General features: G+C 37.9%; 2 protein-coding genes across 9 annotated transcripts; one reads left to right on the top strand and one right to left on the bottom strand.

The window, feature by feature from the left end:
- Nucleotides 1-558: 558 nt before the first annotated feature.
- Nucleotides 559-9,743, top strand: LOC128030837 (coiled-coil domain-containing protein 106). 7 transcript variants are annotated; one of them, XM_052618871.1, is made up of 9 exons: nucleotides 559-705; nucleotides 1,266-1,401; nucleotides 1,490-1,591; nucleotides 2,484-2,669; nucleotides 4,865-4,915; nucleotides 5,304-5,519; nucleotides 6,642-6,851; nucleotides 6,940-7,243; nucleotides 8,769-9,743. In XM_052618871.1, exons 2-9 carry the CDS (start codon nucleotides 1,347-1,349, stop codon nucleotides 8,791-8,793), a joined length of 1,149 nt encoding a protein of 382 aa, XP_052474831.1. In that variant the 5' UTR covers nucleotides 559-705; nucleotides 1,266-1,346; the 3' UTR covers nucleotides 8,794-9,743. The 7 variants fall into 7 exon arrangements, with proteins under 7 accessions (XP_052474831.1, XP_052474833.1, XP_052474830.1 ...); XM_052618873.1 differs by having other exon boundaries at nucleotides 565-705; nucleotides 1,324-1,401; XM_052618870.1 differs by having other exon boundaries at nucleotides 567-719; nucleotides 1,324-1,401.
- Nucleotides 9,744-10,364: 621 nt separating this feature from the next.
- On the bottom strand, nucleotides 10,365-25,301 carry LOC128030836 (zinc finger CCCH domain-containing protein 13). 2 transcript variants are annotated; one of them, XM_052618867.1, is made up of 15 exons: nucleotides 24,719-25,301; nucleotides 20,601-23,768; nucleotides 19,281-19,329; nucleotides 18,639-18,679; nucleotides 17,278-17,612; nucleotides 15,915-16,075; nucleotides 15,560-15,712; nucleotides 15,334-15,463; nucleotides 15,014-15,088; nucleotides 14,793-14,882; nucleotides 14,567-14,715; nucleotides 14,304-14,447; nucleotides 13,872-13,942; nucleotides 13,675-13,779; nucleotides 10,365-11,297 (listed from the first exon to the last, which is right to left on the bottom strand). In XM_052618867.1, exons 2-15 carry the CDS (start codon nucleotides 23,599-23,601, stop codon nucleotides 11,161-11,163), a joined length of 4,641 nt encoding a protein of 1,546 aa, XP_052474827.1. In that variant the 5' UTR covers nucleotides 23,602-23,768; nucleotides 24,719-25,301; the 3' UTR covers nucleotides 10,365-11,160. The 2 variants fall into 2 exon arrangements, with proteins under 2 accessions (XP_052474827.1, XP_052474828.1); XM_052618868.1 differs by having other exon boundaries at nucleotides 21,018-23,768.
- Nucleotides 25,302-26,143: the final 842 nt, after the last annotated feature.

Genomic DNA, 26,143 nt, shown 5'->3' with positions numbered 1-26,143 from the left:
GTGTGTGTGTGTTAGAATGACAGGGCGAAACTACAGACTGGTTCAAAGGTACAGCAACACCATTTACCGTATCAGCAGCAAAGTAATCTACACAAAACCTCATGGCTGTGTCATTCCCCATCTTACAAACTAGATTAGGCTAGTACTAAATTGAAAGAACATCATACTGTTGCGTTTCTGTGATTAAACCAAAATTGTCCTGATTACATATTACAAATATCTTGTGTTTTGCAACAATGGTTATTTGGACAGACGTTTCATCGGTTATTTGCTATTGCTATACACAGTGTTGGGTAAGATACTATAATAATAATAATAATAAAAATAATAATTAATTAATTAATTAATTACTAGCTACTCTACTATACCAGTTCATAAATTATTCTTGAACTGACCAAAGTATTTTAAGATAGATGTTTTATAATTGTTCTATATAGCCTAATGCAAATGCTAAATTACTATTGTGCATTCAGTGTGTGCAGACTTGTGTGTGACTTCCAAAAAATAGTAATAATAATAATAATAATAAATAAATTCTCAAGGCTTTTATTTTGAACGTGCTGAGCGTACAGTAATGTTGTCTTCCTTCACGTTGTTTTTAGCTCTGCTGCTGAGAGGGATTTCAATGTTATTGTTAGCAGACAAACACAGATGAGAGTGCATTGACACACGCTTCAAATACGTGACAAGGGAGCACGCTCACAAGTGAGCGACGGTTTGTACGTGTTTCATGCTACCACGTCACAGCAATACTGCGTTTATTTGTCTTTATTTAGGTACATTCTGTATGGAAAGGTCTAAAGATTAGCCAGTTTGCTAGTCATCTCAATGCAAATAAACAAACGGTGCATTATCCTTCCAGCACTATATCGACCATGAATACTTTTCATTTTAAGAAGAGCACAGCTCATGTCATAACGTGTTTATGTACGTTAGTTGTTATCAATGTTTTGGTTGTGGATGGCTGGTGTTTGGGTGATAGAAAGATAGTGACAGTCAGTTCTCAAGGAAGAGAGGGAGATTTGATCTGATAAATAACGCTAGCTATCAGATTATGCTGTATTTTAATCCCGTTAGGGTTGGAATTGGTGTACATGTTAATAAAGCCTTATTAATATTACGCTGGAAGCAAGATTTCTTTGGTAACGTTAGCGCTTTTAGCTATCGAATTATGCTACCATCTGTTTTAATGGGAGGTAGAAAATCTGACGATCCCTCTGTTTATTTTGTAACGTGTTGCCGCATCTGCATCCGATGCTCTGCAGAGAAACGAAGCAGATGTGAGTATTTTTGGGGTGACGGCCGCTCTCTGTCTCGATCCAGATCAGATCTGAACAGGCGGAGATATGAACGATGCGGATTCAGCCTCGAGGAAGCATGCGAGCTCCCGAGAGCTTCAGAGTGAGTGCGCGCGCACACGCTCTAATCACAGCACAATCAGAATCCATCCTGAAGTATTAATCAGTATGAATTTATCATCTTTCTCCAGCTCCCAAGAATGAGGATGCCTTTGAAATCTCCATTCCTTTTGAAGACAACCACTTTGATCAGCAGGGAGGCTTTTACAACCAGAATGACCAGAACTTTGATGGTCAGTTGAGTTTACCTTAATGATTAACTTATGATTATTAAATGTAAATTGAAATTCGTATGATCTTCATTCCTTTATGAGCAGTCATCTCAATAGCAGAATAGTCCCAGAAGACCTGAACTGACCCTATTCACACATCTTCACTACTCATTTATTAATCATTTGTTCATGTTTTTGCAGTAGCCAATTTAAAGTTGAAAACTATTCATCATTTATAATGTTTATAAATGATTACTAATCATTTAATATCTTTTGGGGTTTTGGACTTAGGTAACAAGGTTTGTGTAAAGGGTGGCTGGTTAAGTTTAGCTAAATGCTTGCTAAACACAACAGATTGTAAATTGGTGCAATTATTAATTCATCATCTATCATTAATTGCTATCATTAAATGGAATATTCCTTGAATCATAAACCTTATTCCCTTATAATAATTACATTTATGTTATTGATTACATTATGTGATGTTTAAAACATTTATTACAAATATTAATAAGCAAATTTTCTCACATTTTATTAATATATATATATATATATATATATATATATATATATGTATATGTATATGTATATACATACACACACACACACACACACACACACACACACACACACTAACTAATGATCTGATGAGCATTATATAATGTTTGTTAATGATTTATTAATGAAAGTTACTATAAAGTGTTACCTTAAAGTAGCTAGGTTTGAGATATGTGCATAAATGATGAAAATATATTTTAAATATCTAAATTTTGGTTTTAAAGATCAACAGAAGTTTTATGGGTTTGGGACGACATGAGGGCAGTAAAATATACAATATAATTTTTCGGTGAACTATCCCTTTAAGTGTTGTATTTGTCAACACTTGATGATATTTGCTTGTGTTGTGATACAGGTAGTGATCCGCCGGCACCGAGCAGCTCGTACCTGTTGATCACTAACTTGCGCACACAACTGCAGATCTCACTGGAGAAAAATTCATGGCTGCAGAAACGCATCGAGGACCTGGAAGAGGAGAGGGATTTCCTGCGCTGCCAGCTCGATCGGTTCATCTTCTCGACCAAGAGTCAGGAAAGCAACGGTGAGAGGAGAGGAGACAGAGAGTGAGCGAACACTGAGCTATCAGAGGATATTTAGTGACACGAGAAAAGTTAGTCAGTGCGTTCATTTGAGAAACAGTGGAATGTTTGGGAGAGCTCTGTCATGTTTCATTGTAGTTTCATTGTAGTTTCTGCCTTTTCCCGTCAACACTATTTCATTTACATAGTTTCATCAGTCATGCATACTTGTGAAAGACAGGAAGTTGAATATCTAAATTTATCAAATAAAATCAGTACTGAAAGCTTATAAGGGCATATTCAGAAAACTATCTTACAATCTGATTCCAATCTACTATTCAGCTGCTTACATGTCCTATCATGTCCTATTTCTATACATATTAAGTGTGTTATGGAATATGCTGTTACCGTCCACAGAAAGAAAGGTGATACGTTTTATTTTTAAATATGTTCTTGTTCATTTTCTTTTGATCGTTGCTGCAGTAAATCATCATACAGTATTGTTCAAAATAATAGCAGTACAATGTGACTAACCAGAATAATCAAGGTTTTTCGTATATTTTTTTATTGCTACGTGGCAAACAAGTTACCAGTAGGTTCAGTAGATTCTCAGAAAACAAATGAGACCCAGCATTCATGATATGCACGCTCTTAAGGCTGTGCAATTGGGCAATTAGTTGAATTAGTTGAAAGGGGTGTGTTCAAAAAAATAGCAGTGTGGCATTCAATCACTGAGGTCATCAATTTTGTGAAGAAACAGGTGTGAATCAGGTGGCCCCTATTTAAGGATGAAGCCAACACTTGTTGAACATGCATTTGAAAGCTGAGGAAAATGGGTCGTTCAAGACATTGTTCAGAAGAACAGCGTACTTTGATTAAAAAGTTGATTAGAGAGGGGAAAACCTATAAAGAGGTGCAAAAAATGATAGGCTGTTCAGCTAAAATGATCTCCAATGCCTTAAAATGGAGAGCAAAACCAGAGAGACGTGGAAGAAAACGGAAGACAACCATCAAAATGGATAGAAGAATAACCAGAATGGCAAAGGCTCAGCCAATGATCACCTCCAGGATGATCAAAGACAGTCTGGAGTTACCTGTAAGTACTGTGACAGTTAGAAGACGTCTGTGTGAAGCTAATCTATTTTCAAGAATCCCCCGCAAAGTCCCTCTGTTAAAAAAAAAGGCATGTGCAGAAGAGGTTACAATTTGCCAAAGAACACATCAACTGGCCTAAAGAGAAATGGAGGAACATTTTGTGGACTGATGAGAGTAAAATTGTTCTTTTTGGGTCCAAGGGCCACAGGCAGTTTGTGAGACGACCCCCAAACTCTGAATTCAAGCCACAGTACACAGTGAAGACAGTGAAGCATGGAGGTGCAAGCATCATGATATGGGCATGTTTCTCCTACTATGGTGTTGGGCCTATTTATCGCATACCAGGGATCATGGATCAGTTTGCATATGTTAAAATACTTGAAGAGGTCATGTTGCCCTATGCTGAAGAGGACATGCCCTTGAAATGGTTGTTTCAACAAGACAATGACCCAAAACACACTAGTAAACGGGCAAAGTCTTGGTTCCAAACCAACAAAATTAATGTTATGGAGTGGCCAGCCCAATCTCCAGACCTTAATCCAATTGAGAACTTGTGGGGTGATATCAAAAATGCTGTTTCTGAAGCAAAACCAAGAAATGTGAATGAATTGTGGAATGTTGTTAAAGAATCATGGAGTGGAATAACAGCTGAGAGGTGCCACAAGTTGGTTGACTCCATGCCACACAGATGTCAAGCAGTTTTAAAAAACTGTGGTCATACAACTAAATATTAGTTTAGTGATTCACAGGATTGCTAAATCCCAGAAAAAAAAAATGTTTGTACAAAATAGTTTTGAGTTTGTACAGTCAAAGGTAGACACTGCTATTTTTTTGAACACACCCCTTTCAACTAATTGCCCAATTGCACAGCCTTAAGAGCGTGCATATCATGAATGCTGGGTCTTGTTTGTTTTCTGACAATCTACTGAACCTACTGGTAACTTGTTTGCCACGTAGCAATAAAAAATATACTAAAAACCTTGATTATTCTGGTTAGTCACATTGTACTGCTATTATTTTGAACAATACTGTATGATGCAGACGTCAGGCTGGGTATTAATACAGATTGCCCACAATACAAACTGATGGAAAGAAAAACAGATTTTTTTATTTTTTCCTGCAGGTACTGATTCCAGGAGTTTTTCTTGGAGAAGGAGAAGAGAAAATGATCGAGGTAAATTGATACTTATTTAACTTTCTACATTAGACTCATCTGATGTATAACCAGTTTTATTTTAATATTATTTAAACTGTTATAGTTTTTATTAATATCTTGATTTAGCTTTTATTTTTATACTTTCAACTTTCATTTTAGTTAAATTTTTTTAGAAATTGTATGTTCTTTCGTCATTTTATTATAGTCTTTATTTTGTTTGTTTGTTTGTTTAAATCTTACTATTTAGTTTAATTGAATTTTATTTCAGTTTTAGATCACATAAGCTCATTTATTTGAGTGTTTTAACTCACACCTGTTTCAGTTATGATGACAGTCTTGTAAAACTAGTCTAAGCCTTATGCCAAAGAAATAACTTGACTCATTAACTTGAACATTAACATTTCAGATCAACAGGTGGAGAGTCAGCGTCTGGCCAGCCGCCAGTCATTCCAGCAGAGGCCCGCCCCACAGACTTCAGCCAATCCCAAGGCCCTGAGCTCTGTCCCTGGTTCAGTCGGTGCTCAGATAAATCCCATGTATGGATCTCCACATCCTCAGCCTCTTTTGCAGGGCACCGGCAGCAGCTGCAGTACAAACAACAGGTCCCTCAATGAACTGCAAGGTGGGTCTCAAAGTGGACTTTTCAACCTGTATTTGCAGTACATTGTAATTTTGGTTTAAATGATTTACTGTATGTCTACAATAAACATATATATAGTTTGTCATCAGTTTTTCATCATTCTTCATAATTTGAGCTTTGTAGTGGTCCACGAACGTGTCTGATGATCATTGATGATGGTGATCAAATCTTTTGATGTAAAGGCTCAAGCTTAAAGGACTAAAATTCTAAAATGAAAATAGTACATAAACATTCAGCAGAACTGAAACGAAATACAGAACTAGCAAATGCTGAAATAAGTTTGATTGCATCATGTAATAATTGCTATTAATAGTGTTCATCGTCTGTTTGATTACATGTTTAATTGCCATATGCACATAAACTGACAGTCACCATTGATAAGCTATTACTAAATATTGGAGAATATAATATTTTTGCACTGTTTTGCAATGATTTGTATCGCAAGAAATCGATTGCACAACTTTTTCAAATTTTCATTTTATATTCCATAAAAAGCTTTGAAATTGGTAGGGAATGAACATTTAAAGGTGTTGTTTTTTTGTTGTTGTTCACTACATAATTCCCATACTTCCATGTATGTTCTTTCAGTGTTTTTTTTTATTTATTTTTCTAAAACATTATTAATAAAAAAATCATAGTTAAAAATGAATTGTTGTGTCCAAACTTTCTGCGGGTAGTGTACATACCGTATATCATATAATGCAAATGAGATGTAAACTAAAATTGCTAAAACATTGGACACAATATTAACTCAAAATTAATATTCCGTGTCAAGTGGGCATGGTTATTAGGCTTTGATGTAATTATGAAAATGGTGTTATATCACCTGCTAAATTAAGATTACACTACCGGACACAATGCAGGACACAATAAACTACTGTTCAGAAGTTTGGGGTTGGTACAGTTTTATAATCTTTTCTCATGTGCATCAAGGCTGCCTTTATTTGATGAAAATTACAGTAAAAATTCAATTCCTTTCAAATTCAAATTCTTAATTCCTGTGATGTCAAAGTTGATTTTTCTCCAGAAATCTGTCTAATTGAGTGCTTAAGAAACATTTCTCATCACATTAGTGCTTGAGTAAAGTATCTTGTGCTGCCATAGAATCCCTCTCTCTTGTGGGAGATGAAGAAGAGGATGACTATCTTGAGGATAGCTACCTTGAGGAAGAGGAAATGATGTCAAGAGAGGACGTGATGACGGACAGCATGTCACTTCGGAACATTGGCACAGCTGTAAGATCCAGCGGCGGTCATCCGGCTCTGAAGAGAAGGAGGGTTTTCAGGATCGCCAGAGGGAGAGAACGACAGAGAGGTGAGTGTGACAGCTCAGAGTCGGCAAACGTGACAAGCAAGTGGCTTTCTCTTTCTTCATCCCGCTCTCCTTTCTGCTGTTGTTCTAGTGAAAGATGCGGCAGGTGTGTTGTTCCGCTATAAAAAGATCCTGCTAACATACCAGAGGTTAAAGAACATGTCCAAGGCCTTCCAGATCCACGGTGTTGATCGTAATACGGTGGCCTCTACCACACCCATCGCTGAGCTTCTGCTGGTGGCTCCAGAGAAGGTGGCGGAGGTGGGCGAGTTTGACCCGTCTAAAGAGAAGCTTCTGGACTACGCCCGACGCTGTTACATCGCCCTCGACCCCCAGACACTCAGCAAAGTGCAAGCTCTGAAGAAGAACAATCTCCTCCTGCCCATCTCATACAGGTACACGCAGCAATCATTCAAACACTTCCTTTTCAAAGTTTGTCACTCTTCCAGGAGTTAGTCAATTTACATAATTGAGAAACTAAGGAGTTAAAATTGGCTTGTTTTAAATGGAAACTTAAAATTTACAATCGAAATTGGCTAAACATTACATTTATCGGTGTTGTCAAATAACTGTTTGCGATTGTGAAAGTGTGATTTTAAAGATTAAGTACCGGTATTTGTTAGATGAGAGCAAATTTAATTGAAATAAAATGTGTCCCTGGACCACAAAACCAGTCTTGAGTCGCTGGGGTATATTTTTAGCAATAGCAAAAACACTGTATTGATCAAAATTATAGATTTTTCTTATATGCCAAAAATCATTAGGATATTAAGTAAAGATCGTGTTCCATGAAGAGATTTTGTAAATTTCCTACTGTAAATATATCAAAACTTAATTTCTGATTATTTATATGCATTGCTAAGAACTTCATTTGGACAACTTTAAAAGTGATTTCCTCATTAATTAGATTTTTTTGCACCATCAGATTCCAGATTTTAATATCTTCTTACCGTATTTTTCGGACTATAAGTCACACTGGACTATAAGTCGCATTTATTTAGAACCAAGAACCAAGAGAAAACATTACCGTCTACAGCCGCGAGAGGGCGCTATATGTCTTCAGTGTAGACTACAGGAGCACTGAGCAGCATAGAGCGCCCTCTCGTGGCTGTAGACGGCAATGTTTCTCTTGGTTCATTTCTCTTAGTTAATTTCTCTTGGTTCATGTCAAATTAATTTTGATAAATAAGTCGCACCTGACTATAAGTCGCAGGACCAGCCAAACTATGGGAAAAAAAAAACGCTACTTATAGTCCGTAAAATACGTTAGTTATATCTTGACCAAATATTGTCCGTTCCTAAAAATCCATTTATTTATTCACTTTTTTTATTCACTTTTCAGATTGTGTATAAATCTCAATTTTGAAAAATTTACACTTATGACTGGTTTTGTGGTCCAGGGTCATAAATAGTTAAACATAGTTAAAATGGGCATACACAATTGAATATGCAAAATCATATCGATATCCATTGTGAACTTAAACTGATTAAAAGGTAAAAAAAAAAAAAAAAAAAAAACACTAATATTGGTTGATCACCTATACAGTATCAATATATATATATATATATATATATATATATATATACATACACACACACACACACACACAATATTAGCTTACTGTTTTTCCTACTCTTATTAAAAGCCTCTGGTTTTTATGTAGCTTTAAGAAAGAGCTTTATTTTTATCAGCGAGTTATAAACGATGTGTGTAAATCATTCATGAAACCATTCTTACGTAATCTGTCGCATTTTATTCAATGTGGCAATTTCGATAAAAACTAATTTATGAATGATTCAGAACTATACAGTCTTGCATAAAGCACAAAATCTTGTATTGACAAACACTTCCAACAAAAAAAAAAAAAAACCCTGACCGTTTGATTCATTGTTTTTTTTTTTTTTTTTATGCTTCTCCAGGTTGAAAGGAACGGATAATCGGTAATTGGAGGAATAAGTGGGGTGATTCTTATCCTGCTGTACAGTGAAACCCCTTCACTGTATTTTAATGTACCATAGAACACACGTCTCCCATTTGAACCTCCACATAATGCAGTTCAGATCCGCTGTACTCTGAAGCAACTCTACGATTACCTCTGTTCACTCACTCATAGAGCTGGACGCTCAAAGCTGCGGGTGGGCTGCACACTTATGCTTTCAGGTTTGCCATTTTAAAAAAGAACTCGGTTCTCAAACTCATTATTTCACATCAGACATCGTAGTATCCTCTAACGGTTGCTCCGGTTAAATCTCAGTTGACACTTTTGAAACCAGTCCAAAATGTGCAGCAGCAGCATCAGCCCTTTGTGATGTGTAGCTCTTTGCAATGTGTGCTGCTCAGAAGTTCTTTGTTGAGTCATTTGATCCTTTCAGTTGTCCCGAGTGTGTGTCCCGGTTCTCCTTATCTCATAGCACTTACTTGACACACTGAAAGACTTTTGAAATGTAGGTCCTTTTAAAAAGTGGTGCACGCATCTACACATGCACTCCTCCCGTTTTAACACAGTGCTACTCTTTGCAAGCGGCACCTGTATGTTCTCAGTGGAGTGTTTGTGCATTCGTCTCCCTTAATCACGGCCCGTCTCCTATTAGATGACACTGACTGTTCAGCATGTGAAAAGTTTTTATAGTGTAAATCAGTGATGAAACGTGTTAAAACAGTTGGTAGTGTTACTAGTCTAGTCTAGTACCGCATAGTGCAGATGATGTAACGTGAGGGAGTGAGTGCAGACATGTTCCTGTTCTTCCTGGCGCTGAAGTTCTCATGAGTGTGTGTGTTTGTGTGTCTAAATTCACCGTGTATGTCTGAATGCATGTTGTGTGTTTGTTAGGATGCAGTGTGCTTGAGATTAGACTATTCAAGTGGCTAATAAACAAACAGCAAGCTTCTCTTTACATCACAATCTTTTTCTTCCTTACTATCAGATAACGTTTGCGGGAACACTACAAATAGTTTTCGTTTTGTATTAACATTAGTTAATACATTAAATGTCATAAACTAAAAGATTTACTCCCATCATAATGCATTATTTATAAATCAAAAAATGTCTATGTAGAAATTCACACAGATTCTGAAATTATTTTCCATTGTTAGTTCATGATACCCAATACATGAACTAATGCTAACAAATTGAATCTAATTGTGCTGTGTTACCGTATTTGCAGTATCTTTTTTTATGTAAGTTTCCTGTCTGCTACTACTGATTACGGGTCAGGGCTCAAGTAGGTTTCGGTTTCACCTCAGGAACCAATCATTTGTGGATAGTTTAGTTAATCACAAAACCATTTTCCACTGTCAGTTGTTTATTTCCATATAGCCAAGAAGCTGTTTATAGTCTGGTCTTTTTTGTCATACTGAAAGAAACACTTATGAAATCCTGTGCCACTTTACGCTTTCATTCTGATTCTTGTTTTTTAAGGTCTTGCTACCTAATGGCCTTCCCATAATTCCTACAGTAAAAGTGCTCTTGATAAAACTAAAAACCCTATCTGCTAAACCATTAAATGTTCTTTCAGTAAACTAACTATCTGTTTATTTTGAAGGCAAATTACAGTTATAAGCAGAGATGGAATTATTCCATGAAAACAATACTTTTAGCTTTTATGTTAAAAACCTACATTATGTACATTGTAGACAACCTTGGGTATTGTAAACCTTTTGGTCTTATAAAGTCGCCATCCTTAATTCATGATCCTAAATAAAATTTGCACTGTGTTAAAGTCCAAGTTTTTGCGAATTGGTAATAGTTTTGTCCTTTGCATCGTGTGTCCTGGTGCACAACAATATCTCCTCTTCAAACGGAATTCCCACGGGACCTGATGTTTATATATAACACAGAACACGTAGTTTTGCTGCAGGTGTCCTATATCCAGATTTCTTGGTTCCTCAGCTCATTATAAGGACAACAAACTGTAGTCCATACTTCTGCCCAGGAGTGACTCCCCACTTCCAATTCATAAAAGAGTCTTATATAAAAACTATGGAAGGTGCATGGAAGCTCAGTTGGAGCAGGCTGTATTTGCACAAATTGCAAGGTCCATTTTTGTCCATGGGATATCTAAAGAGTTCAGTTGCCTTAATACAGCATCTTACCAGACTCTTTCGCAGGGTGTGGAGTAGTACCCTGACATGGGCGAGGCCATAACACCCACATCACCCTTATCAGCTTAGGTGTACACACAAAATAAATAGAAACTTCCCATGAAGTTAAGACATAAACCCTTGAAGTTCTTGAAGACCTTTTTGCATAAGACTTTAAAGTAATACTAAAAAATAGTGGTTGAAAAAGTCCACTTGAGAACATTGATCGCTTCACATTGCCGCTGTAGCAATTTTCACAGTGTCCAGCAGGTTGCGCTTTCTTGCTTTGTCACTGACTATTGTCTCCAGGTGAGACACTGGGGCCCAACCACGTTGTCTGTCTGACAGACGAGTCCCTTCCACCCAACCTGAATAAAAAGAAGAGAATCTTGAATGAGTTTTTGCCCTAAAGTTGTCAAAACATCCATTAGCAATTCTTGAATTCAGCTTGTGACATAACAGCATTAGTATCTACTAGGAACTTGTTGCTTAGAGACATTTGCTAACTAGTAGAGTTCATTTATCAGTACTATAAGGAAACTTAATTAGTAATACAACTCTATACAGTATGTGGGAAAATATGTCTGTTTACATAAACTTTGCCAACTAGGAGTGAAATGCCCTAGTCATGGTAGCATGGTTATCAATCTTAAAAAACCTCTATGTGTGCATTGTTAATAATACTGGTTCAAATAATGAATACAGAGTCTATTCAGGTGTAGCTGGAACATCCAGCCGGAATATTCGCTTGTTAAGTCTGACGTCACGTAGCAGCGCTTCCCTGTCCAAACGCTCTATCAGTTACCACGAGAAAACAACAAAAGGTGCTAATATAAAAATCACAATGTGATAGAATACTAGCGAAAAGAGTTATAATCTTAACCTTTAACTCCATACCGAAGTCCCAGATATAAATATAAATAAAAACATATAAAAATTATTCGTGTTTGGGACGCTGTGAGCACAGAAACTGTAGTGTATAACGTACGTTTGAAAGCGTTTAGCTTAAATTATTAATATGAATAAACAGAGCTCATAAACGGCTGCTGAGGTCGTATTCTCAAGTGAAGCGAGTTGAGGCTTGGACCCGGAAACAGCGCTTCTTACGTCATCACTTAATAACCGAATTGTTCTTAACCTTGAAAGAGTCACATGAATTTGACATCTGATGACAGAAGAACCCTCAAGGCAAGTGACAAAAAGTCTTGATTCAGAGCCAAATCCAACCGATTCAGACTATTGGCATACATCCTAAATTGGTATTGTCCAATCCTGCTACTGGAGGGTCACCTTCCACCAGAATTTAGCTCCAGCCCTAATTACAAATACCACAACTAGCTAATCTAGGCATTCAGGGTCACAAGCAACTTCCAGGGAAGTGTGTTGGAACAAGAATGTGGCCCTCCAGTTGCAGGTTTGGCTACAGACCTAGAACAGGGATTCCCGATCCTGGTCCTGGAAAACTCCCAACGCTGAACATTTTTTAGGTCTCCCTAATCAAACATGCTTGATTCAACTCTTTAGTGCACTAGTAGATACTCAAACACCTGATATTATGTTCTTCTTGGGTTACTGAGGACCAAGGTTGATAAACACAGACTTTTTACACATTTTACATTTACACAATGACTGTATTAAAAACGAAAAATAAGTTTTTCCTTTGCATTCTGGAAAAGGTTCACATAAGGGCATGAATGTTGTCAAAACTATTGCCCGTTTACACGAGTCTGTGATCAGGACTAAAAATGCTGTATAATGCCTGCTAGGCCAGTAGTTGATGTCACTTTATCAAGAAAAACGACCACTAGGACTGCACAATTAATTGCAAAGGCAATAAATCGTGATTCGACAGAAGCAGAGATAGTCATGCATATCTTCCAGTGAAGCACGGTTTTGTGAACAGCAGTAAATATCCTTTCAAAGACCAGAGGATGCTCTCGCGCTGAAAATCCAAATATGCCCGAAGAAGAAATCCAGGAAATGCTTAATCGCTGCAGCTGAATAAACAGAAGATTTATCGACTTTACTAAACAATTCCTTTGTCAGCAGTCTCTTCTGTGTCTCTCCACATCACTCAAACTGTGAGCCACGCCACAAGGATGCGCTGTTTCTATATGCATTTATGCTCTGATTTGAAAGAAAACAGCACATCCTTGTGGTGCGGCTGACACAGAAGAGCTTAGGCTGTTTGAGTGATGTGAGAGAGACAAAGAGGAGACTGTTGACAAAGGAATTGTTGAATAAAGTTGTTATTTTTGTTTTATTTGCATACAAAAAAATATTCTCGTCGCTTAACATTACGGTTGATCCGCTGATAGCAGATGGACTATTCTGGACTTCGACAGTGTAACTTACTTGGCAGTCTATGGGACAGCCATAAGCCTCCCAGTTTTCATCCAAAATTTCGGAAATTGTTTTCCGAAGACAAACAAAGCTTTTATAGGTTTGGAACGACATGGGGGTAAGTGATTAAAACCTGTTAACCGTCACCCGTCCCCTTGAAGGGATGTCTACGTGTACTTCACTATATTACAATTCAATCTTAATCTAATCATGACAAACTATATATATATATCGTTGGAAAGGTGATAATTGATTTTGAAAATTGATAATTTACCAATGTTTTTTGTTAAAAATTAAATAGGAAAAGTAATAGATTAACAAAACTGAAGTGACCTCATGTATTACGATATAAATCAATAAATTCTGTCTTTCCTTGTGTTCATGTGATTGGGCTTAACTCACCATCAGTACTCTGCTGGTGAACTAATAGAACATCAGCTTTCTCTAAACTTAGCTCATCTGGCTGCTGTGCAACAAAGGCTCTGATGCACTGCATTTGTGGAAAGTCTGCAGATGGAACAAGAGAACATTTTAAATGATGAGCATTAGAATATTTACTTTGACTCTACAGATCCTTTTAAAGCAGGAAGTGCTCTTACCCTGAACTTCACTGAAGTCGATCTCAGGATAAGGTCGAGAGAGTGCTGAGATCCAGCGCAGTTTATTGGCTCTGAGAGATGATGCAAAATGAGAGATGGGTATAGATTCATTTAACACACTATTCTGCACAACCAGACTGCAAAACATTAGACTGAGTGGCTGAAATCAATCTGTGCTGTTAAAATCTTGTAAATGGGAAAACACTACATCAGGGGTGTCCAATCCGGCTCCTGGAGAGCCAATGTCCTGCAGAGTTTAGCTCCAACACACCTGCCTGGAAGTTTCTAATGATACTCAAAAGCTAGTCCAAGTGTGTTTAATTAAGACTAGAGTTAAACTCTGTTGGAAGGTGGCTCGCCCTACAGCCATTGCATGTTTACAAGATGAACAGCTTTTGACTCATATTTACACATACACAATGACATACTTACTGTGTATCTGTCCGCAAGAGCAGGGCTTTTTGTGGCATGTGCAGATGGAACAGGTTTCTTTTTAAGGAATGCAGTTTGAACTTGCAGTTCTCAACCCGCAGCTCGGACACAGGTGCATGGTCGATAACTGTAAACCTACCCCCTCTGCAAAACAGGAAGTTATGCTTTAATCGCACCATAAAACATAGGATCATTTACATTAAATAAATAATAAATACAATCAGGTTTTTCTCAACGATGGACGTAAAGAGAGCCAAACATACTCTTTCCGCAAAGAGACCAGGAGATAGTCATTGAAAAGGTGCATATAAACATTCCTCTCTTCTTCCCTGTCTTTTATAGAAAAGTCTCTTAGTTCAGTCACAGGTCCCTCTCGTACCAGTCTGCGGGACTGGCTGATCAACGGAAGAGTCTAAGAGACACAAAATAAGTCATTATACATTTTGATTATTATTTAGATGGCATACAGTATAAATTAGTCATGCTCACCCTGCACTCAAAGTCAACTTTGGCATTGAGGGTCACAAGTGACTCAATGTTCTTCATTTGAGAGATACTTTCATTACTGTCCTGGATCATCTGTTAAGAAGCAAGGAAACATTGGACAGCGGTGAGAGTGAAAACTGATAAGAAATTCCAATGCGTGGGTGACATTCCAAGATTTGGGTGATATAACTACATTGCTCCAAATACATAAAGAGAAGTCTCACCTTCTCAAGTAGTTTCATGGCCTTAATGGCCTGTGCTTCATCCTTGGTTTTTGGAGCAGTTCTCTTTACAATATTCTATCAACAAAGACGAGAGAACAGAGAGCATTTTAAAATGCAGCATGCAATCTATATTCATTGTGATAGGAGAGAGTGACATCTAATATCATGTTAATATACTATTGGCCAACACTCCAGCATAGATGAAGAAGGCAGGGCACAAATTTCAGATGTCGAAGTCAAGGGGAAGAACTTCAAGGAAAGTTAGAGAATGTGACATTAAACAAATGTGCATGGCAGAAAAGGACAGAGCAAGACCGTACCTGCACAAGCAATTTCAGGCGTGTGATTCTTTGAAATGGCAGAATGAGGAAAGACCGTAGAGGCAGTCGTTGACAAACCGGGTTGCGCTCTAAATTTTCCACAACTCTGCGGAATTCTTGACTCTCCTCCCTATGAGAGATGGGAGAATGGAAAAGAAATCATATGGACAAAAATAAAATAGGAAAAGCACTTTTCCGCTTCCGATGAGTGCAGACAAATACTCACAGTAGTCTTTGATACGTCTTGTCCTGATATGATTGGTTGGTAAGGTATGGCACATACACATTTCGGAATCGTGGACAGTGTTTGATAATGATGTCACAGACAGTAAAGCGCATTATGTCCTTCTCCACTGCTTCCTCCAGCTTAGACAGAAAACTGAATGAAAAGAAGCATATGTTATTGACATAATTCAGATTTAAGAGAAGTCGTTTTAGGAAAGACTCCATGATGTTGTCAAATCTAAACCAGAACATGATTGGATGTGAAGATTTCATACATATATCTAACTTAAAGTTATTTCTTATGGCGTTAGCAGCATTTTTCTTTCGTAATTCTCTGTATGTTTGATGATTCTAACCTGTGACTGATGGCTCTAACGTCATTTAGCCTGGAGAACAGCCAGTTTTTGTCTTGTGAAGACAGGATAACTTTGAGCTGTTTGGACATGACGAAGTTCTCAACTACGATGTCCAAACTGCGGCAGTATGATGCCTCAGAGGTCACGACCTCAAACCTCACCTGAAAAAGACAGAGACTCTTCATGAAGCTGTTCTTATTACTAAAAGCAAATCTTTTGAAGCACAACATCTGTTTATTGCAAGACAAATCATACCATCAAATCCGGTTTCTGTTCTCAACCTAAATTGCAATTACCGTATTTTTCGGACTATAAGTCGCACCTGAGTATAAGTCGCATCAGTCCAAATATACGTCATCACGAGGAAAAAAACATATATAAGTCGCACTGGACTATAAGCCGCATTCATTTAGTACCAAGAACCAAGAGAAAACATTACCGTGTACAACCGCAAGAGGGTGCTCTGTGTTTTCAATGTAGACTACAGGAGCACTGAGCAGCATAGAGCGCCCTCTAGACGGTAATGTTTTCTATTGGTTCAGTTGTCTTAGTTTATTTCTCTTGGTTCATGTCAAATTAATTTTGATAAATAAGTCGCACCTGACTTTAAGTTGCAGGACCAGCCAAACTATGAAAAAAAGTGTCACTTATAGTCCGGAAAATACAGTATATATGTTGCAGTGTTCCTTTCGAGCTAAAGATGAGACTTCAAATCCTGCAGTGGAGACTGTTACCTGCAACTGAGACTATATATTTTTCTCAGCTGCAGTTTTATCTCTCACGTTGTTTACATCTTCCAATTATCTCAAAATCTCACTTTAAATCTTGCATTAATTAATTTGTTTAATTTTGACTTTACAGTGACTTTTCTCACAATTGGCATTATCTTTATACTTCACAAAGCATCCTACCGTTACTGATTTTTTTTTCTTCATTTTTTTTTCATCAACATACTTTTTAGTGGATGTAGGAGATGATAGTTCCTCTCAAGTTTTATTATTGTGAAATGTTTGGTTGAAAAGTGAGCTTGAGCGGGTTTATTTCAAATAAATGGCACTTGGTTTGAAATGTTATTATTTAGTACAATGACATTCACTGTTACCCCTTTTCCACCGGGGCTGGTGCCAGAGCCAGAGCCCAAATGGGAACCAGTCTGCGCATTTCCACTCAAAAAATCCTGGGCCGGTGCCCAGATCCACTGCCACTGGAAACACGAGCTGGTTCTGAATGAGTACCACTCCTGGCCAAGCTCGGCTCATCGGCTCCAGCTCTAGCTCCAGCTCCGGCACCAGCCCCAGTAGAAAAGCGGTAGGTAGGTGTTGTATGCAATGTTAAGTGGGGGACAACTGAATAATAATTCTACCTCCTGCAGACGCCTCTCATCCTCAGTAAGTTCCTCCAAGTCTGGGCTGTTCCTCACTCCGAGGAGATCCTGCCATAGTGAGGTTGAGGAAGCAGAGATGGACAGGCGAGGGGACGGGGGTCTGTTTACGGATTGCGGAGGCACATCAAGACTTTTAAAGGAGTTGGACAGAGTGGGGTGTAGAAAGACCTGAGGGAGAGGTGGGAGAGGTCTGCGTGATAGTTTAGGGGAATGATTTGGAGAGGAAGATGCACTCATTGATAGAGAATCGGAATGAGACAGCTGGATCTCTCTGTTCTGGACCACCTCGCTGTATTCCTGATACAACTGAGAGTCTACAAGAGAAAGAGACAGTCAGATTCAGATTTTACCATGGATAAAAAAACTCAAAAGTAAAAAAATGTATTTGATATCAAGCAATGGCATTAATTAATATTAGCATAAACTACATAAGCAACCAATCATTTGCACACACACACAAAAAAATCAAAAAACAGAAAACAACCATGTTTACTCTCACTGCAAGTGATTCCGTATTTAATTTTAACCTAGGGTAGTTTTGTTCATGGTTTTTAAGGATAAGTGCAATTTGTCTATGCTGGCATCTGGATAATTTGGCAAGATTAAAAAAAAAAAAAAAGTAGACCTTGCATTAAGATCAACAAATAGTGTATCACTTTCCTTTAAAACTTTAATAAGACAATAAAAAATGGTTTTCCTTTAACTATGCATGACTTTAAAATAACATTAAACTAACCATAAAATCCATAGTTAATAATAAAATTAAACTATCAAATCATATCTCATTACATACAACAGAAAAAGGCAGAAAAAAGGCTAAGCCAGTCTTACTGCCAGTTGAAAATCTTTAAATTAGAGATAATTACTAGAGGTCAGACAGAGATCAAGTCAGAAGGAATAAAAACAAGTACAGCAGGTCAGTGAATCAACAGGGCAAAAATCAGATGTGCAAGCATGAACATCCACAAAAGCATTTTCAAGTGAGCATTTGCAGCTGTTTATCTGCAGTTCGGAGTGATGTGCAAGCACAAACCTGTTCTGTGCCTGAAGGACTAGAAGAAGCACAGTCAGGAATGACAAAACTTTACCTGCTCACATCAGGGCTGTAACTACCCATGTATTAAGAACCATGTATTTCATATATTTACAGGCATATTGTGTACACTACCATGTGTACAGAAGTATGTGTGTGTAATGGGGATTTTTATAACTGGGAATTTTATTTGTCTTAGTAATGTTTTCATGAATTTTAAACATTTTAAAACAGAACTTTTTTGTCTGTTATAGCCATGTACAAAGATCAGCAATGTGTTCCAGATAAAGATAATACAAAGACTTACTAAAGAATTTAGAATTCCTCTTTTTTGTCCTCCCAGGGATCCTAAAAGAAAGAAGGAGAGAGAGAGAGCGAATGAGATCTGTGATATAATGGCCATTTGTAAGTCTGCCAGTGGTCACTGAATGCATATAATATATAAACATTATGAAGTCAAACTGAAAAGCTTGCTATCGTCATGCTATCTTTCCCATTTTTTGTTCTTTGAGATATACCTCCTTATCGGAGATATAACTTAAAAACAAATTTAATTTTCAATTGAATTATATTAATGTCCTAAAAACCCATTAATTCAGATATTAGCAATTATAAACTGGAATCATAGCGCATAAATTGAGCTGTCTAAAATGTCAGTCACTTTAAACCTTGCAGTGTGCCTGCAGTATAAAGCAATATATTATATACATATATTATGTAAAATAATAACAGCTCTTTTTAAGGTTAATACATCTGGAGTCGTCATGTGATGTGTATACATGATTTTAAAATTTCAAAAGTTAAATGTATGTCTTTACATGGAAAACATTTATAATGAGGAGACAAGGTTTGGTTGTGTTTTTGAATATGGAACCCCTTGCAAAAATTAACCATGGTTTTATTGTAGTAAAAGTTTATAAACCGTTTTTTGGAATATTGGTTTTCATACCTTATATCCGTTTCACTCCTGGTTAAACACAATGTATCCTCTTTATCATCTATACAAACAAAACACAGCAAAATCAGCACACATCACAATGTTTTTTGTTTTTACAACTTAAGCTTCCTTTAACCAAGATAAGTAGCACATCATCAAGCAAACCATTTGGGGATGATTCTACACCGCCATACACAAGCCGTACACAAGAGAAGTGCCTTAAGCTTTCCAGTGGATAAATAAGAAGATAGACTAGACTGTAAGATATCTGGGAGTGGAGCAATTAGCAATAGCTCTGAAGAAAATGTGGCAATAAATAATAACCCTAACGCAATTAAAAATATGATGAAAAAACAACTTGGAAATGTGCTGGGGGAGGACTGGTTATGAATGAGTAAGAATGGGTGGTGAAACAAAGGAAATCTGGCAGCTCAAAATTCTCTCTCTTCCAAGAAATTGTGCTGTTTAAGGAGTCTTCGGCGGGTCATGACTCCAACCCCCACAAGAATCCTCAGGAGCCCTCTGGAGCTTCCGAGCTATTAAAATAAGACTACCAAAAAGCTGGGGGAATACATTTTTAGTTACTACTGTGGTATGAGAACCTAAAAGTCTTCTGTTTTTTTTCTTTCTTTTTTTCTTTTTTGTGTGTGTGTGGTTTCACATTTCTTTAAAGTCCTGAGAATGGTCTCTTAAAAATGATTATTTTTTTGGATGAAAATATTTACTATCATATATTACTGTAGAAGGGTAAATAAACTGATTAAATAATTTTAAGATTGTCCATAATATCATTTACAGTATGTTTATCTCTTGTTGTTAAATCTATCATTGACTAATTATGTTAAACTCCGTCGATATGAATGACAACTTTTAAGCAAAACAATAAAAATTGCTGGGATGTTTCATGCTCTCTTCATTCTTTAGTGTCTATGGAGAATTTAAACAATCAACTTGAACATAAAGCATATTCAACAAGGAAAAAATTGTAGGGTAGAACTTTTCATCCATGTACTATTCAAAAACATGTATTACAGTCCTGGATACCCTGGAGATAATGATGCATCTCAATTGCATAACAAGAAAATAAACCATTTTAACACCCATATTGACACTTATATAGGGGAAGATGACTCATGGAATTCTGTGTACATTCTTGCATAAGCACATTCAGACTCTCTACATGACATTACACCACTGGCATTTTAACTTTGATTGGACAGGTTCAATAGATCTCTCAAGACACATTTAGTTCTCTTATCACGAGAGTGGAACTTAGGGGAGCAAAAAAAAAAAAAGTCCGATTTAACCTTCCTATATTAGTCCTCCTCTCACCTGAGTTGTTGAATATTCTTGTCCTTCGATCCCTTCCAGCTCCTTCTCCCTCTTCCTCATCCTCTTCCTCTTCCTCTTCTTTGTTTTTTTCCGCTGACTTTCGGAACCCTCGCCTCCTCATGCGAGCTTCATTCCCCAAATCATGAAAACTACTAGAGCTTAGAACAACCTTCTCAATACTATCTTTATTCTTAGATACTTCTACTACCATCTCCTCTGCCTCTCCTTCTGAGGAAGCCTGGTTGTGCTGGTTAGAACTAGGATCCAGCCAGTCACATTTCTCATTCAACTCTCTCTCTATCCCTCTCTGCTGTTCTTCTCCTCCCTCATTTATTTCTTCCTCTTTCCTTGATTTGTCCATTTCTCTTGCACCCCCTGTTTGTGTGTTGGTTTGAATGTCTATGTGTGTCACACTACCTCTTGTATTTTCTGTGTCCGCTGACTTTTGACCCAGGATCTCGCTCACCACGTTCTTGGCCCATTGAAGGTGAGGGGCAGTAGAGCATCGCTTTCGTTCCCCAGGAGTGCCCCATGAGTCATCTAAACCTAAATACTCCACCGTGTCTCCGGTAGGTTCTTCTTCTCCTCTTTGCATCGTGGCTTCACTATGAGTCTCTGTAGCCCCATGACCATTATCCTTGCATGGACCTGAAGTTTCAAAAGGCTCTGGTAGAAAAATTTGGTTTTCTTGTTCTGATCGCTCACTAGGAGGAATCATTTGGCCTTCCAGTGATGTTACACCCTCTGTTGCCTGGTCATTACTTCCTGCACCCTCCCCTTTTTCCTCATTAGAAGAAAGACTGAGGTCATCCATCACTCTTTCAATGTCCTGCTCACAATGTTCAACCCTTTTAAATGCTTCATTTACATTTACAGTGCATATTTCTCCTTGGTTGTCCATGTTATGACCTGAATGCTGATCGGCTGCCTCTTCAACAGTGGGATGTATATATGAATTCTCTTTGGTTTGTGAATTGGGAAGGGTCTGACCAATCACACAAAAGACTCTTACGGGTCCTTTTGGAGCCATACAATCTGCGCTTTCATTCATTGTTTGGTTTTCCATTTCTTCATCTGCCCCAATTTCTCTGTCATGAACATTTACTGAGGGTCCAGAGACCGTTTCGGGAACTCCACCTTCCCAGAATTCTTTGCAGTCTTCAGAATCCTCTTCCTCTCCATCCCCTCCTCTGGAGACCGTTACAAATCCATCATCTACTGCCATCTTTCTTTTCTTCTCTGCTTCTGACTCTCCCTCACTTCCTTTAACATCCTCCAAGTAGTCATATCTATTGTTGCTTATCGGTTCATCTCTGTCATTATCTTCCATGTTATTGGCCACATTCTCTCTGTTCACCTGCCACTCTGGATCCATGTCCTCTTTATCAGAAGTCATGTCCTCTTCCAACAAAAACTCCCCAGCCCTCTCAAGTTCTCTATACTTATCCTCAATAATTTTGCTCTTGCTTGCTTTGCTTAACTTAGGCTCTTCTTCATTTCTAGTTATCATGCTCTCTGTGTATCTTTGAATGTATCTCTCTCTTGCTATCTCTCTCTCTGAGTTCCCTGATTCTTTTTTCTCACTACGAGGTTCCAGCCACATTTGCCTTATCCAGTTTTTAGGTTTCTTTGTAACTGCTTCCTCGGCAGCAAAGATTTCACTCTTCTCTCCTTCCTTCAGTTTATTCATTACTTCCTGCTCTTCCTTAGTTCTTCCCTTCAATCTTTCTATATCAGTCTCATATGTGTTTTCTCTGTCTCTGTCCTCAAGTTTATCTCTCATTGCCCTCCTTTTTTCACTCTCAATATCAGTTCCTGAAATCAGCTCTCCACTACTGTGTCCACACTTTGTCACTCTGTCTTTCCTCCACCTCTCCCTCTCGTCAATCTCTCTTTCAGTATACCTATACCTCTCTCTTATCCTTTCTCTATCTCTATACCTTTCTCTTTCAGTTGCGAATAAGTAAGCATCTCTGTCTGTTCTTTTCTCTTTGGAGTCTCTCGTTCTGTCTCTTGGTTTATCTGTCTCTCTGAGTCGATCCAAATTGACCCATTTTGGATCATGATAACCTTTCTCCCGATAATCTCTTTCTCTGGGCAGTGCCATGTCTCGCCATCCCTCGGACTCTCTCTCTCTACATCTGTCTCTCTCTCTAACTCTGTCTAGCCTTTGCTCTGCGTCACTGTCTCCTTCACTCTTGTAGTGTTTGTGTCTATGTTTAGCATCTTCTTCTCTCTTCCTTTCCTTACCCCTGTCTCCATCACTGTCTCCTTCGCTTTTTGTATCTCTTTTCCTAGATCTTTCTCCCTCTCTCTGTCTCTCAGTTCTCTCTCCTTCTCTCTGTCTTTCAGTCCTCTTTTCCTTATCTGAAAAGTTGTCTGTCCCTCTTTCCATGAGTCGAGGATAATATCTGCCCTCTCTGTCTCTTTGTTGATGTCTGTCTCTGTCTGTCTCTCTTTCCCTCATGCCTGGAAGGTCACTGACCCCTGGATAACTTTCTCTCCTTCTTCCTCTCATTCCTGAATCAAACTCCTTCACTCGTTCCCTCGGTCTATCTGGCTCCTCCTTTATAAGCCTTTTCATTTCATTTTTCCTCAACTCCTGCCTGTATCTCGCAATTTCTCTTTCACCCTGCATGTCCATGTCTCCGTAACACCTCCTTTCCTTATCTCTTTCATTTTTATACACCATGTCCTTCGGTTTTCCCATATCACATTCTCTTTCATAATCTGGATTAGGTATCCTTCTGTCTCTCACTCTGGTTGGTTTTGTCATCCTAGGAAAAGTGTCCCCTTTTCTCCTTTCATTGTCTTCACCTCCATATTCAGCCTGCTCTGACATCGATGAGCTTCCATTTACATGTCGATCTCCATTTCTCCGCCTCTGTCTTTCTTTCCAGTCCATCTCTCCATCTCTTTTTCTGGTTGCAAGAAATCTCACCCTCTCCCTAATCCCATCACATGAGTCTGGTTCCACTTCTTTTTCTCTTGTTCTGTCCATCTTTTAGTGTTTCCAGTCTCTTCTTCACCTAGGTCCCCTTGACCAATTACCTCAAGATAACAGTTTGCACTTGATTGACAACCTGGTGCGCCTTAAGAGGACTGTACCTGCACAGTGTATTGGATGGCCTGATTAATTTGACTGGTTTCCATGGCAACATAGATAACCTATAAAGGAAATCAACAAATAAAGCAACAATATAAAATTCATATTCCAAAGAGGAAAGCTGTCAAACATATTCTGGAAAATCTTTAAAACTGTGGAGTATCTTGTTGAAACATGTCAGGTATATGTCTTCGCAGCCTAGACAAGTGTGACTAACGTTCTCTCTCTCTCTCTCTCTCTCTCTCTCTCTCTCTCTCTCTCTCTCTCTCTCTCAATGTGTCAAAGTCAAATGTCTACCATTAATTAATTTGGCAGTATAGCTTATCTGAAGTGACTTGGATGGATTCAAAGTATACATTTTATCAGATTTTTATTCTCAGACAATTGAAGTCATGACCTTGGTGTTTCTTGCACTATACTCCACCAGATAAATTATAGCAACACAAGACAAATATACTGTTCGTCAAACATGTCACTTTATATTCAGTCAAATTTTCTGGTATGCATAATACACATTGCCATTATTATTATTATTTATTTATCTACTACTCTTAAAATTCATGACAGAACTGGCATACTATAACATACTTATATATACATGCATATACAGTTGATAGTTGTCAGTTCAGCAAAATAAAAAGTTCAGTTCAAGAATGCAGTTCAACCAACCTCTGCCCTGCACTATTCTTGTTTTGTGTTCAGAGGCACTTCAAGTAATTCATGCCAATGAATAGCCAAAGCACTAAGGAAGCACTATTAAGGGGCAAGTCTTCAACGTAGCTGACTCGTGTCAAGATGTAGTGAATCATGACGCACAACAAATTAACATGACCAAATTCAGTAGAAAACGACTGCGGTGAATAACTTAAACAGAAATATATTCTCAAGCATGACAATGGCAATATTTGCCTATTACGTGGACATGTTTGTTTACAAGAATTGTTTGTTTTTTACTAAAGTTAAATCAAAAAGGAAAGAATGAAAAGTTTGGGGAATAATGCAGAGGACTCACCTGAAAAGTGTCTTGGGGGACGCTTCTCTGTCTTTTTCCAAGTTTTTCTTTGCTTTATTGACAAAGTGAAGCTGGCAGGAACTGCACAACTCTCAGACATCCCACATATCAGTGTTTGCCCATTAAGAGAACCAAAGTTTAGTGAGACAAATGCTCTACTGAAAACACTGACTTAATTATCCAGCTTGCCTCTGTCCTACTTAATGTGTTCATGTAAGAAAAAAAGATTCTCACAGTGTTCCTCTCTCTCTCTCTTTCGTCCCCTCCTCCTCCCGCCCTTCTCAAATTCCCAAACAAGTTTGAACAGATTGACACTTATCTTCCTCCCCTCCTTCTGTTTCTGTTTTCCTTTTACTTTCCCCCTCCAGCACTTTCTTTAAGAGGAGTCCAAAAGTTACCGTCTGTTCAAGCTCACACGCAGCTTTTCTTCACTTCTCAGGAACTCAATAGACCCACAGTGATTGCGATATAGCTTGCTCCAGTTAATTCAGCCTTTCACTCACCTCACCCTCACTGGCACTGCATGCTTCTCTCTCACAGAAACAGGAAGTGAACACATCTGTGCTGTGATTGGTGGAGTTGAAGACGCTGGGTGTGACTGTTTTCTCAGGTAAAGACACAAGAAAGGGTGAGATCGAAGGGGGAGGGGCGAACAAGTAGGAGTGTGTCCATACACAGTAATGTCATCAACAGCTTACGTAACACAGAATGTTCTCAGAAAAAGCTGTAAAAAAACAGTGGAGCGCAGATGACACATTTGCACATTACGAAAGATAAATTGGACACCCTGAACAATGCATGTTTTTAAACTTTAATAATATGCTCCTTTTAGATATTTTTTGCTCTTTTTGTGCAAAGCCTTTCAAAGTATGTTTCGTTTTTTATATTTTTGGTATAAACCTTTCTTTAATTTAAAATCAAAATAGTTTAAGTGATGATTAAGCAATATTGGAAGCATATTTCGAAATATGAAGCATTTCGAAAATGCTTGAGTTTAATTGATCATTTTGGATTGTATATGCTGTTATAAATAGTTTCCTGTCCTCATATTGAATCACCTGAACAAACTTAACTTCAGAGTGTGCTTTTATCTGAATGCAAACGAGTATAACATAATCATCTAAACAAAACTGACACAATCAATGAAATACCCCGGACAAAGGTTAGGAGAAATGATCAACCATCCTCAAGCATGTTCTAATGTAGGACAGGCGAGAAAGGACTTATTTGGGAAGACTGCAATAAACTGATAAGACATTTCTAATATAATTAAAAAGACAAAGGATATTCTGAAACCCTAAAAGAAGTGCTAGCTTCATCGCTTTAGTCAGTTAGCTAACTAATAGTCTTTCCCAAAGCCCCATTGCAAGATAATTATGTATATGCAATACCAAAACACATCTTACAAAAACGAGTGCACTTAAA

Source organism: Carassius gibelio, chromosome A16, assembly GCF_023724105.1.
Source record: "Carassius gibelio isolate Cgi1373 ecotype wild population from Czech Republic chromosome A16, carGib1.2-hapl.c, whole genome shotgun sequence".
Taxonomy (NCBI): Eukaryota; Metazoa; Chordata; class Actinopteri; order Cypriniformes; family Cyprinidae; genus Carassius; species Carassius gibelio.
This window is presented reverse-complemented; position numbering and strand designations above follow the sequence as displayed.

Coding starts and splice junctions, on each gene's coding strand:
- LOC128030837 (XM_052618871.1), top strand. CDS start 1,347: ATGAACGATGCGGATTCAGCCTCGAGGAAGCATGCGAGCTCCCGAGAG. Junction 5,520..6,641: donor GTCCCTCAATGAACTGCAAG/GTGGGTCTCAAA, acceptor GTGCTGCCATAG/AATCCCTCTCTCTTGTGGGA. Junction 6,852..6,939: donor AGGGAGAGAACGACAGAGAG/GTGAGTGTGACA, acceptor CTGTTGTTCTAG/TGAAAGATGCGGCAGGTGTG.
- LOC128030836 (XM_052618867.1), bottom strand. CDS start 23,601: ATGGACAGAACAAGAGAAAAAGAAGTGGAACCAGACTCATGTGATGGG. Junction 19,330..20,600: donor AAGAATATTCAACAACTCAG/GTGAGAGGAGGA, acceptor TTGTTTGTATAG/ATGATAAAGAGGATACATTG. Junction 16,076..17,277: donor ATGAGAGGCGTCTGCAGGAG/GTAGAATTATTA, acceptor TGTCTTTTTCAG/GTGAGGTTTGAGGTCGTGAC.